The following is a 13647-nucleotide window of genomic DNA, read 5'->3' as shown; positions in this document are numbered from 1 at the left end:
TACATCAGATCAAAATCAATGTTCTTTTACTCAGATCTATCAGTTTGGTTCATATTGGTTCCTCTCACGTTATTAATAGGACACCGCACATAGCCACCTAATTAAAAATAGTCACATGTCTACCACCACGTGATTTGGAAAATGGTCTTGAGAATGAATTTTGAGTACGTAGCCTTAACCAAAAATCATATATTGCGCATGACAACTGCTTTTATCAATCAGTTACACCAGGATGAGAGAACATTTATAAGATAAATAAGCGTTCAGAATGCAGGAATAATGTCAAGAATCTATGATCAAAGTTCACTTCCTATCTGATGATATGTTTCGAAAAATGACAACATTCAGCACCTTCTCTGAGAAATTGATCAGCTCAAAAGCACAAACATCACCTACAGCCAACTGATTTGCTCGTGCAAACTGTTTCCAACCAACTCCGAATTTGGTACCAGATTCATAAGCACTGCACTTGACCAACCACGTTTCTCCATCCGAATTTTCAAGGGTAACATGACAACAGTCTTCGGTTATATATTTCTTGATAAATTTTCGCGGCACAGTCTGCAACCACAAGAATCAATACTTGGTATGAGTTTTGAGACTTGGAAAAAAGGTAGCAAAGATCAAATGAAAAACTTACCAAGGATGCACCATACAAACAAGATGGGCATACTTTGGCTTTGAAGCAAGGGTATTTGGATGCGAAAGCATTAACTGATGCAACAACTCTAGCTGGCTTAGCTTCACTCTTTACCCTCGGCAATATCTCATTTTCTTGGCCTGAAAATTTCGACATCAGAGTTCATCAGGCAAATAGAATGTACAGCAATTTGCTTTCGTGTAATTATGTGTAATATAATTACACGAAAGCAAATTGCTTCATGATTAAAAGAAGTGGCGTCTTTAATTTAGAAGTTGGCATGTTCAGAGCCAGTTATTCTAACCCTTTGTTCCTTTTGTTGCTCGAAATATGACGACCTGTAGTAATCTTCTACGTTCATCAACCAGTTCAAAGACACAAACATCACCAACAGTCAATGAATTGTCTTGCACAAATTTGTCCCACCCAGAGCTTAGTCGACAACTGTCCTGCTTCATATCACAATGAACCAGCCATTTTTTCCCCTCAACCTGAAGATGAACCTGGTCATTGTCCTTCCACTTCTTGTAACTTTCTTCAAAGGCCTTCTTTATAACCTGCCAGACAGGAGAAAATGACAAACTCTTTCTGTCGAAAACACACAAAATTCAGAAATAACTAATAAGTTTCCTAACTGTCCATAGTGCTCCATTCATACTTTTCTTTCAAATTTAAAATTTTATAACCAAGGCATGATTCCACTATATAACTAATGGTAGCTCATCCCCGGTATCATGTTATTTTGTTCCAGCTCATTCCAGCCAAAACAGCCAAGTTCAAGCATATGATATTTTTACATCTTCTTCAAATGACACAAAACACAAGCAAAATTAGTAGTTACTGGAGATCGAAATATGTTATATATGTGTTTAGTGATTACCAAGCCACGTCCTTTCCCATCTACATATGTTCTTCTCATAACATAGACAAAAAAGGGGTTATCAGTTCTGAAAGCTTCAGCCAAGGCAAGTGCTCTAGCTTCGGCTTCTTTACTTGCACAATTTCCTGATTTTTCTGGAAAATGTCAAACCAGCGAGCATGTTAGTTGCATTCTAAGAAAACGTCTACTTTTAAGGAGAAACCATAGTAGAGCTGGTGCATACTTGTTTCTTGCTGCAAATTTTGCGTCATAAAGACTCCACTATGGCCAGCATCATTAGGAGCATGATTTTTCACTCTCTTTTTATGAGGCCTCATCAGATGAGAACTCGCAGAATGGTGAATTTCAGATGCTCTCTTCCTCATTTGGCTTGATTCCCCCATATCAAGCTTCGCACTTCTGAATGACGGATAGTCTATCTCCGTGGAACTCGAATCAAATATACGTACTTTAAATTCAGAATGTCCTCTATATTTAAAAATCAACAGATGCCCAAACTTTACAGAGTAAAATCTAGCGAATTCAGTCCAACCATTTTTGAGCCAAACATCGCCGTTGCGTGTTTTCAATGTCACCCGCCAAGCTAAGCCATTCGGGACCTTTAAGGAAATACGGGACAAACCTCCTAGATTCATCCCGTATTTCCTTACAAATTTTCTTGGAATCATCTGTACAAAATGCAGTGAGTCACAAGATTATCGACAAGCAGACAAAAACATTAAAACGCATAATGTTATAAATAATAAGCAAAAATTTATACGAGGTTAGTTTGAGAGTGAGCATCAGAGAGGATAATCTTGAAGAAGTGGTTGGTCTTGGCGGGTGGAGAATGAGAAGAATCAGATGAAAGCGTTTCCAGCTTCATACTTGAGGTTCAGCTCTGAAGAAATTAACAAACTTGCATATACTCACTGCTCAATATATTAAAACAGATTTGCATATTTGCTCTATTTCCTATAACAAATAATCAGACATGCTCAGCACGACTTTCCAAGTTTTCACTTTCCATGTAGAAAAAAACATGCATGCAGAGCAAGCCCGACATGCGTATCTAGGCATTCTAGCTGTACAAATACTACCACCCGACATTGATTCTATTTGTGTTTTGTCCTTATCTCCATCTTTAGAACGATTTTGCCTTTCCCAGAGCTAGCTACCGCTATTCTTATTTTATACTCCCTCCGTTTCAAAATAGATGTCCACTTTCAAAAAATCACACAGTTTAAGAAAAGTAGTTGTTCACAAATTAATTCTATTAAATGACCATAACATGTGGAGTGAGATTGATCTAGGAAATATAAATACGAGATATGTGGAGTATAATTGACTTTGGAAATATGATTTTGCATTGAAAGTTGAAGTGGACAAGTAATTTGAAACATAATTTTTTTTACAAAGTGGACATGTAAATTAAAACGGAGGGAGTACTGTATAAATCTTCTGCAAACTGATGTTGCGTAAAATTTTTTTTCTATATAACTCTATTACAAGTAGTGTTGTGTTTACAATATTTTACATAAAACTTCTATAATTTATTAACATGTTGAATTTACACTCATGCTTCCCCCGGTTATTAGCCGGTATAACTAAAAACTCGAAATCAAACAGTTGCTTGAGGCGGCAAGTATTCACTTCGTTGCACGATGGTTGTGGTGGCTCTCGGCTGTTTTTCGACGTAGAAGAGACGCACTACTGACACAAGCACACACACAACAAATATCATATAAAGCTTCTCGTACGCAGTAAGCTGAGTAGGCAGCTGCATGGGCTTTTGAAGTTCGAAATTGACATCAATTTCGGCCGTCTGCCCATTGGCTCCAAGTGAGAAGATCACTTTGTCTTTCAAGCTCTCGGAGCTCAGCGCTTTGATCTCGTATTCAACCCGCCCTGCTACTACGTCTTTTCGGGTGAAAATAGGTGTTATGTGGAGAACACTCTGAGATTTCCACTGGATTGTAACATCAGTGTTGCCGACTAGAGTTATGATGGACTTGTCGTGGTCGCGGGTGAGGTCTAGGTGTAGTAAGTTGTGGTTCATTCCTAGGATGGCGAATCCTCCCACGAAAAGGGAGAAAGCTGAGCCGCATGATAAGGCTCCATGCACGCAAGCGGTTATTGTGACACTTATGTTCTGACTGATTCCATCTAAATGTCCGACAGAACGTTCTAGGTGATCTGGAGAGTATGGAAAGAAAAGACAGGACTTGTGGTTGTCGGCCCTCCACGGATTCGTGTACCCGAGGAAAGCAGGCTCTACTTTGCAGTCGTACTGGATTGGTGCGTGACCGTGGTCTATAGAATCACCGAATGTCACAGGGAAGCTGTAGCCTTCTGTTAAGAAAGGGGCATTTGTTAGAATCCCTGATGGAGCAGAAACAGAGATGTTATATCTATGTTCTTGTAAGGCAGCCAGAGTGGAACCGTGCCTCTTGTAGCCATGTGAGAGGTGGTTTTTTTTGGCTAATTCATGCCAGGTATTCGGTACTTTGGAAGTCAGTATCGTTTCATGTTTAATAGTACTAGTCTCATTATTCTTGCAAGTCCCTTCAGCAGGATGAGGATGAGAATGAGAATGAGAATGACCGTCGACAACCAAAGGAGATGGCCGCAAGTTGAGGCTAGAAGCAACTTCAATCTCTACCTCGTCATTATTAAAAGTATCATAAATGGACACGACGGTGATAACAGCTTTCCCTGGCTGTTTTGGCTGGACAATGCCGTTTGGAGATACAGAGACAATAGACATATCTGTCGAAAACCATTTGTAGTTACTAGATGACACGGCACACCCTCCTGTTACCTTTAGCTCCACCTCCTGGCTGATAGTAATTCTACTTCGATTTTCAGTGACAAATTTCACTTGCTCACATACCATGACTTGTTGCACAACCTTGAGAACCTCTTTGGCTTCATGAACTCCACTAGTGTATGATAAAGTTGCCGTCAGTTCACCAAAACCTGGAGCTTTTGTCTTCAGGATCTTAGAATTCAACCACCAGTTTGTGGAACTGGAATTCTCTGAAAGTGGATACAAGTTCCAAAACTCAGAATGGTTATCATGCAAACTAATATTATCACTCTCCGTTATATACATCTCCTCTGCCTCGTGGCCTCGCGAGAAGACTTTCATAACAAGGAGATATGGTCTGCCAACAACAACATACCAAGGCGAAACAGATGGAACTGGCGTCGCCCCTTCAGGAATATCACCAGAAAGCGATAGCGGCAAGATGAATATATACAAAGAATCTGGCAGCACAACGTGCAGAGTAGCCGATTGTATAATTCCACCAACTCTAGTATCTGCAAGGCCAATAGTTGTGACACCTAAGTTCAATGCATGAACTCTGCCCAATGCTGTGTCTACCCAACAAACTGTAGCATTCGAAACAGCCCATTGATAATGCGGAGATGGTAGATTTACAGGCACAGATATACTTCCCCGTTCAATTTCGGGAAAATATTGCACATCGGCCCCAACAAGAATAAACACCTGAGATGATGGATTAAGTGACACAGATTCGGCAACATGAAAAACAAAACTGTCTGCCATTTGATAGTTATACATTGGCTCGTCCAGCTCCACTGCAACGCGTTCATGACCGATTTCAGTTCCTTTAACTACGTACAAGTCTGAAAATACTCCGGCTTCCTCCAGTTTGATTCGGACATCTATATCACCGCACAAGCCGCCGCAATTAGTTAGTGGAGAAAACTCTAGAGGTACATGGACAAGGTGATGAATGGATCCCTCAGTTTCAGGAATGAGTTGCCACTTGAATTGTACGCCCACAAGAGATGAAAACATATTTTCTGCAGACCAGTAAACACTGATTAATGATTTCTTTTAGCTTTGTACTCAAGAAAAAATAGCAAAGTATAGGTAACAGTGGAATTCAAGTCATTCTGTCCATAATTCTGTATCCGTTTCTGCTAGCATTACTCATACTCTTTATTCTAAAAATCGGTGATTAATTACGATTAATCACCAATTAATATCTGTTTCATAACTCGCCGAACTGATTAAATATCTGATTATTCAATTAATCATCCGATTAATCTTCGATCAATTCAATTAATCACTGATTAATCATTGTCACGTGACTTCACGTCTTCGCCGATTAAGTGATTCCCGCTTTTTACAACACTGCTCACACTACAGTAGTATAAATAGTGATGAGCTTGTCAAGTAATACAGCATAATCATACGAATTAACTATGTCATGTGTTCAAAAGAGGCACAAAGTATAAATGCCTGGTAAAAAATTAAACCAGGAACCAGAGACAATGCTGAATGCAAACTCTCACACACCAGAATCAAAGGTTTCAATTTTCAAGTCATAAATCAAACCACAAACTACCAGTACAACGTACCTTGTCTATCAAAGGCACCCACACGCAGAGTGGCAAACTCATCTATATCAAGTTTAGCAGAAGTATGGAAAAGTTCGATCCTGGCAATATCATCAATGTAAACTTTGCAACGATGGACCCTCCCTGTATCCGCATCAGTAGCATAAACAACAGTCTCCTTCCTCCCACTAAACGGGGCTATCGACTTCAACTGCGAACTCGTAGAGCATTCGTTACTCGAATCGAACGTCGGCACGATAGACAAAATATCAGGATTATCACATGACCTGAACCAAATTTATTTATTTATTTTTCAGACAAACACAAAATAAAAACATAAGATCGAAAGGATGATTAATTGCATGCATGCATGTACCAGTTGAAACATGCACCATGTCCCTGTAGCGTGTACGCAACAGGATGAGTCATCTTGGGAGGCAACAATATATTCACCTCCGCTAGCCCCGAATGCAAGTGCGCAAACGCCACCGCATTACTCATTAGATGCAGTAGCAACATTAATACCCAGCCAAATCGAGACATCTCTGCTGTGTATACGGAGCGATTTGTTAATACAATTGTTCATCAAATATTATCTAAATTCTTAATTTCTGGATAATTAAAATTTTAGGTAGTACTCTCCTGACAGAAAAAAATTAGGTATCACTCCTTTGAAAAAAATCCAGGTTTTGTCTTAACCACGAATTTCCAGTGAAATAAAACACCCCACGTTCCACGGACCTTGTATAAACAATTACAAGCTCATTGTTTCTTTTTTATTTGTCGATAACCAGAGTCACTCAACGCACTCTTGTTTATCCTGCCCCGATTCTTTCCATTTCTGTATTTTTTTTTAGACTTTCTTTTTAGAAAATGATACTAAATAACCACATATTTGAATTTTGGTGGATAATATTTTATTAATTTCATTCTCATTAATATATAACATTAATAGTGTGCCTACCTACATCAATTAAAATCAGCAAATTCATCGTATAAAATTTATTTTAGGATTTCTCTTCTTTTTTTTTTTTTACGTTAGTACCAAAACTTATGCCATTTCTGATGATAAAATGAACAAACATGACGATTTCTTTTTAGTAATTATCTATACGTTTCACTTTTAATATTTACATACAAACAAAAGTCTAGGAAACACAAAAGTTTTCTTTTTATTTTATTAGAACAAAATACAAATTTTAATATAATTATTTATCATTATGCGTACGTGAATATATATATTGAGTGATTAGCAAGCACTTTGCATCTGTTAATTTTGATCGTTTCTCTGATTTCGCTCAAACTTTGAATTATATATATGTAATATAATATATGTAACACACATGGAAATAGGTATCAATGTACAGTTGATATATTTTAATATATGGCAAAACTATCCCCCATAATTCAACAATATTATTCCGTCGTTAGAGTTTAAAAAAATAACTGGACAATGCAATATAGGCGTTATTTGACTAATCTTATTTTTGAGAAATAAGAACTTTTTTTTGAAGAAAAAAGTAAAATAAAACTATACTTTCCTCTGATATAAGTCCTCGTTTTTTTGTTAAATAACAAATATGAAACATTTTTTTAATATTTATATTAAAAATAATTCAAAAAAATATATTTTTTCTTATAAAGGGCTTATTTTGAAAGGACAAATTGCCCGACATGCTCAATATATGGCATCACTATTCTATAATACTGTATTTATTTTATCTTTCAACATATACGCTCTATTATATGTCTTTTATGATAATAACACCAGTTTCAATTTAAAAAACAAAAAGGCTTGCTCGTTTATCGTACTATATATTCTTGATGAATTTTTGGTGAGTCACTCTTACTTCTCATATTTTTTTCAAAAGAAAATTAAATTTTAATACACGATCTAATCTACAATCACAACCAATACGCAATTTCTACCAATTATATATATATATATATATATATATATATATATATATATATAGAGTATTACTCCAATAAAAACCTCCTTATTCTAGAAACTAAAAACCAAACTGAAATATCACTAAATCCTAAAGCAAATACCACTAAATTCTTAAACAACCCCATCTTCATCTTCATCTTCACCAACCCCACCTTCATCTTCACCAACCCCATCTCCACCGCCACCACCTCAGTCGTCGCCTCCTTCATAACCACTACCACCTCTATGCCGCCCGCCCCCTCCATAACCACCACCTCCATCTCCACCTCCACCTCCATTATTTCTCTAACAACACAACCTCCACCTCCATCTTCACTAGCCCCATCTTAATCGTTGTTTTAACCTCCTTCAGCCCCGTTCATACTTCTTTCTCCACCTCGACTCAACTTCAAACGCGAAGCCGCCACTATTCCGGCAACGCTCCAACCCCCTACTTCAAGCCGCCCAAACCTCCGCCACAATCATCTTTCCTTCATCTCCACCTTCACCTCCACCATCTCCACCACTATCACCATCATCTGAATCGAAAACGTGAACAGATCTGGAGATTCTAAGCTGGAACATATCTGGAGATTAAGTTTTCACTAATTCGTTCAACACAGATCACTAAATCCTAAAGAGAATATCACTAAATTGTACTGAGAATATCACTAACTTGTATTGGTTTCTAGTTTTTATTTTAAAATTGGTTTCTATTTGATCATGAGCCTATATATATATATATATCTTTTAAGAAGCGAAGTGGCGAAGCATGTCTAAATATCATCTTCAACAAACCACGTGATTTTATCTTCAAGGAAAATGGATTAATCAGTGATTATTTCCGTATTTTATTTATTCGACGCGATTATTTATGTAGATGCCGCATGACTTTTTATTATTGAATTAACTCGTTTATAAAAAAAAACCAAAAAACCAAAAAAAAAAATAAAAATACAAACCGCAAGAATCTCTCCAATCTCTCCATTTATTACTCCCTCCGTCCCATTTTATGTGACCCTTATTCCTTTTTGGGACGTCCCAAAAATAATGAACCTACCATACTTACCTTTTTTAAACACTACTTTTCACTATTACACCCACTACTTTCTTCCACTATCTACATTCTATAATAATATAAACACTATTACACCTACTATCTTCCTCCACTATCTCAAATCTATTACTAAATATTGGTAGATCCCACCACTTTACCTACTTTTCAACTAAACGTACTATTCCGTCCATCTCATTTTAAGTGTCCACTTTGCCAAAAAAAAAATTCCCAAATTATGTGTCATACTCTTTAACCCATATAAAATTTATACTATTTTCAATATAGTATTAAATACAACCAACAACCCCTCATATATATATATTTAGAAGCATTATGAATGTAGAGTGTAATTTGAAGTGAGAGAAGGTCCAATACACAATAATTAATGAGATGTGTAATTAATATGTATGAAAACTAAGCTGATTAGCTCTGGAAGATGATGATAAAAAGATTATACTCCCTCTGCACCAAGACTTTTTGCACACAATTCTAGATGCTTTGACCACCTACTTAAAATTGCTTTTTTAAAATTTTTCTTTTTTTGAATTAAAATATATGATATATATTTTAATTCAGAAAAAAATAATTTTAAGTGTGTGGTCAAAGCACTTAGAATTGTGTGCAAAAAGTCTTAGTGACTTATCATAAGGACCAAAGACAGTATTAATTATTTCTTAATATGTGTGAAAATTGCAAAGTGGACACCTAAAATAGGATAGAGGGAGTACATTTTTCTTAATATCCGTGAAGCTGGAAAAATCTCCGTGAACCTCCAGCTCACTCTTTTTGAGAGGACGGAGTATTATTGTTCCGTTATGTACTGTATCCAGGTCTGCCAAGCTGTCCCAGTTCAAACACAGCCGAGTCATCTCTTCCCCATTCTAATCACTTGAAATCAACGGCCAGGATCACTCCAGCACCCCCTCAATATATAACCCCCCATCACAACACAATCTCGTGTCGTAGAGCTTTCTTCGTCCACCAAAATCTACTCTCTCACTCTACTCCAAAGTCCTCGGCTTTTCTAGAGAGAGAAACTCCACAATATCTAATTTGGGTAATTCTTTTTAATCTCTAGATCTGTGTGCGTTTGTATGTATACACGTATCATTGGAATCAAGATTTGCGCTTTTATTTGATTTTTTTAATTTGATTTAGGGGTTTGAGTTGATTTATGGATCACATTGTGTGTTTTAACAATCGGGTTTTTTTTATTTGCTTCGGTTTGTGATTAATTTTGTATTGTTATGTTGTTTGTTTAGCATTGTGGACTTGTGGTAGTATTTGATGCCAAGAATTGTTGAAAAATGTGATCTTGATTTAGTGTTGATTAGTTTTAAGGTGGGATGGTAATTGTGCTTTGTTAAGATTTCGATGCTGCGGTCAGGGTTTTAATGAGTTGTTAGTTTGTGAATTTTGTAAATTATGGGTGATTATTTTGATATTGGTTTTCTTTGATTTTATTGAGTTAACTGTTAGATCTGGTGTCATATTACTGATAATGTAGGTTTAGCAGTGTCATAGTTTTTCCAAGAGTAAATGATTCGAAGATCTCTGTTTTTGTTGATTGACCGGAAACAAAAGCTATGTGATGGTTTTTGTTGTATTGATGATGCTGGAGTTTTGGTTGTAAATACTCCTAAATTGTGTGCTTGTTAGACCTTAGACAATGCGTAACCTATTTCTTTAACATGCTCTCATGCAGTATAGCTGCACTTTGAGGTTCCAAGATGGTAGCTAAAGACTATACTGTTGACTTGAATAAACCTCTTGTTGCTCAGGTACAAAACTGTTCTTTGTCTTCTTATGTAATATGTATCTATGTTTACTGTCTCTCCGCAATACTGCATATTCTATGGTTACGGTACTTCACTCCTTTTGGATATATGTACATATATATCACAATGTTCTACATCCAATATTTTAAGAAGTAGAATTTACCCAACTGCTCTGTCAATTACATTGCTTATTAGGAGGCAAACAAGCCCAGTTTTAGAACAATTAATGTTTAGTTTACTAGTCGTTGCAATGTCGTCCTCATTATATCAATCTGCTTTGGCAGTTACAAATTAGCATTTGTCTTTACTTTATCCCTCAGGTAGTTAGGTCTCTTTCCAAAAAGGAAACAAAAACTAGGTTCACCTCCTTGTTGGCATAATCTCTTCTTCGCTTGTCTGTCTATTATTCATTATAACTGTTGTACAGTTCATGCTTATGAAATCTGCGGAATGTTTAAACATCACAGGTTGGGCATCTTGGAGAATCTTATCAGGAATGGGTTCACAAGCCCATTGTTACAAAGGAAGGTCCTCGGTTTTTTGAGAATGATGTCATGGAGGTACTATGGACACACACACACACACACACACAGTTTTTAGCTCAAACCCTTCCTCAACTTCAATTATATGCCTAGGTAGCATTTCCACACATTGCTAGCCAATTTATTTAACCATGGTGACCATGTGTATATTATCGTGAGACTAACTCATGCCATTCTTAAAACAGTTTCTCACACTGAATGATTGGTGGGTGATCCCTCTCATTTGGTTCCCAGTTGTATGTTATTTTGAATTCAAGTCTTTCCGGATGGGCCATGACTTTCCCCAAATTGCCCTAATGGTTGTGTGTGGCATTTTAATATGGACATTAATGGAATACACTTTGCATCGCTTCCTCTTTCACATTAAGACCAAGGGTTACTGGTTTGCTCTCTCTCTCTCCCTCTCTCTCTCTCTCTCTCTCTCTGTGTGTGTGTGTATTTATAGGTTTGTTATTTATAAAGAGCCGCGTTAAGGATATAATAAAGCAGATACTTTGTATGTCAGGCTTTGCACTAATACTGCTAACAATGTGTTCTAGGACGAATACCTTACATTATCTTCTGCATGGTTGCCATCATAAGCATCCTCAGGATGCCCTGCGACTTGTTTTTCCTCCTGCTGCTGCAGCTATTCTCTTGGTGCCGGTATTATCTGCTCTATATCTCTCTCTCATTTCTGTCTATCTCTCTCTATATTTTACTAAAGTTCTCTCTAATCTTTCTCAACCTACCTCTAATTTTCTGTTTTATCTTTTAAACTCCGTCTATGTAAACCAAAAAATAAAATAAACAGTCACAAAACAGTTCAGGAATTCACCAATTCCTAAAATTGATCAATTAGTAACAAGATTTGCAGTTTTCTTTTAGTTTTCCTAGTTTTTAGGTACAGGTGTCGGAATGCATAAGATGATTTTTCTTTACACTGGTGTAGGAAATTCAATACTACTATTAAAGGGATCTATAATGCATAAGATGGTTATTCTATTTCTCTTCACTGGGTCAGTTAAATAATAGTGTACTATTACTAAGGCTGTGTTCCAGAGTTAAAGAAAAAAAAGGAAAGAACGAAGAATCGATTATTTTTTCTTCTCTCCAAATCTTCTTAGAAGTTAAAAGAAAATTTGTTGGACAAATATAGAAGAGAATTCTTTCCAAATCTTTAGATTGCTTTTCCTTGCCTTCTCAAAATATCACTCAAAAACATGCTGAAGAAATTAAATCCATCTCTTTCTTTTATTTTCTGTCATAAAAAAACTCTGGAACACAGCATAAGGGAGCTAGAGCTAGCAGTAACTGCAGAATTTGTTGTATTGTTTAAAGTTTATTGCTAAATTTTCTGAACCCCTGATCAAGACACATCTATGATAATTTAACTTAGTTACATAATTGAGGGTCTTAAATTAATTCCTAGAAAGAAACTCTTTCACTGCCCCACAGGCAACTACCCAATTCTGGAGGATAGAGAAAAAATTAATATTGAGTAACAAAGCAAGCTGGATTGAGTATATAAGCAATCTTTTTCGTGCTACCAAAATTGTTCCAGTTAAAATTTTCTTGGTGACCTCAGATTTACTGACATGTTGCACCCTATAATTTGCTTTGGTGACCACAGATTTGCTGACACATGTTGCACTTTATAATTTGCAGTTGTATAATCTGGTAAAACTTGCAGCTACACCTTCTACTACTCCGGGTTTGGTTGGAGGTATTTTATTTGGGTATGTATGTTATGATATGACCCATTATTACCTGCACCATGGACAGCCAACAAGTAAAGTACCAAGATACCTCAAGGTAAACTCGCACACATAGTTAGGTGTGACTTAATGTGGAACTTATGCTCTCTTCTTCATGCATTCATATCCCTCTGTATAAATGTATAGTTGTGAACATATTATTGTTTTAAAACTTATCCTCGCACAATGAAGCTTGATATTCAATTTTCAGATCATCCGACCCCCATTAATCATTCTATTTAAATACTTATAAAACTGATGAAACCATTTGGACTTTTTTAGTATAACTCTTTGATATTGGGAATTTGGGATAAAACTAATCAACTTACAAGTTTGTTGCCTTGTGCAGAGATATCACTTGAACCACCACTTCCGTATTCAAACGATGGGGTTTGGTATAACTTCCTCATTTTGGGATAGAGTATTCGGGACACTACCAGAAACAAAATCAGCTGCAAAGAGTAGATAATGTAATGGAAGGTTGCATTTATAAGTGATAGTGTGACCAGATATTAGTGTTTGTGCCATTCTTTTGTTTCAAATTTGTTCTTTTCCTCCCACCATATTGCTACGGTATAATCTTGAGAAATTAGTTGCCATGTGTTCGAAAGTTGATATTATGGATGAATATGTATAAAAGAAATTATCTTGGATTGAAAGTAACCTGTCACTCTGTCAGGATGCCATTTTTGCAATGAACATGAAGAGACAACATGCTCTTGTGGATA

General features: G+C 36.5%; 1 protein-coding gene across 2 annotated transcripts; it reads left to right on the top strand.

The window, feature by feature from the left end:
* The first annotated feature begins 9682 nt into the window (after positions 1-9682).
* Positions 9683-13647, top strand: LOC108204907 (dihydroceramide fatty acyl 2-hydroxylase FAH2). 2 transcript variants are annotated; one of them, XM_017374590.2, is made up of 7 exons: positions 9683-9920; positions 10569-10644; positions 11109-11201; positions 11369-11565; positions 11723-11828; positions 12831-12977; positions 13269-13647. In XM_017374590.2, the coding sequence occupies exons 2-7, from the start codon at positions 10594-10596 to the stop codon at positions 13386-13388; spliced, it is 714 nt and encodes a 237-aa protein (XP_017230079.1). In that variant the 5' UTR covers positions 9683-9920; positions 10569-10593; the 3' UTR covers positions 13389-13647. The 2 variants fall into 2 exon arrangements, with proteins under 2 accessions (XP_017230079.1, XP_017230088.1); XM_017374599.2 differs by having other exon boundaries at positions 9825-9920; positions 10574-10644.

This window comes from Daucus carota, chromosome 1, assembly GCF_001625215.2.
Source record: "Daucus carota subsp. sativus chromosome 1, DH1 v3.0, whole genome shotgun sequence".
Classification (NCBI taxonomy): Eukaryota; Viridiplantae; Streptophyta; class Magnoliopsida; order Apiales; family Apiaceae; genus Daucus; species Daucus carota.
The sequence above is the reverse complement of the archived record's forward strand: the minus strand, read 5'-3'. Positions and strand labels throughout refer to the sequence as shown.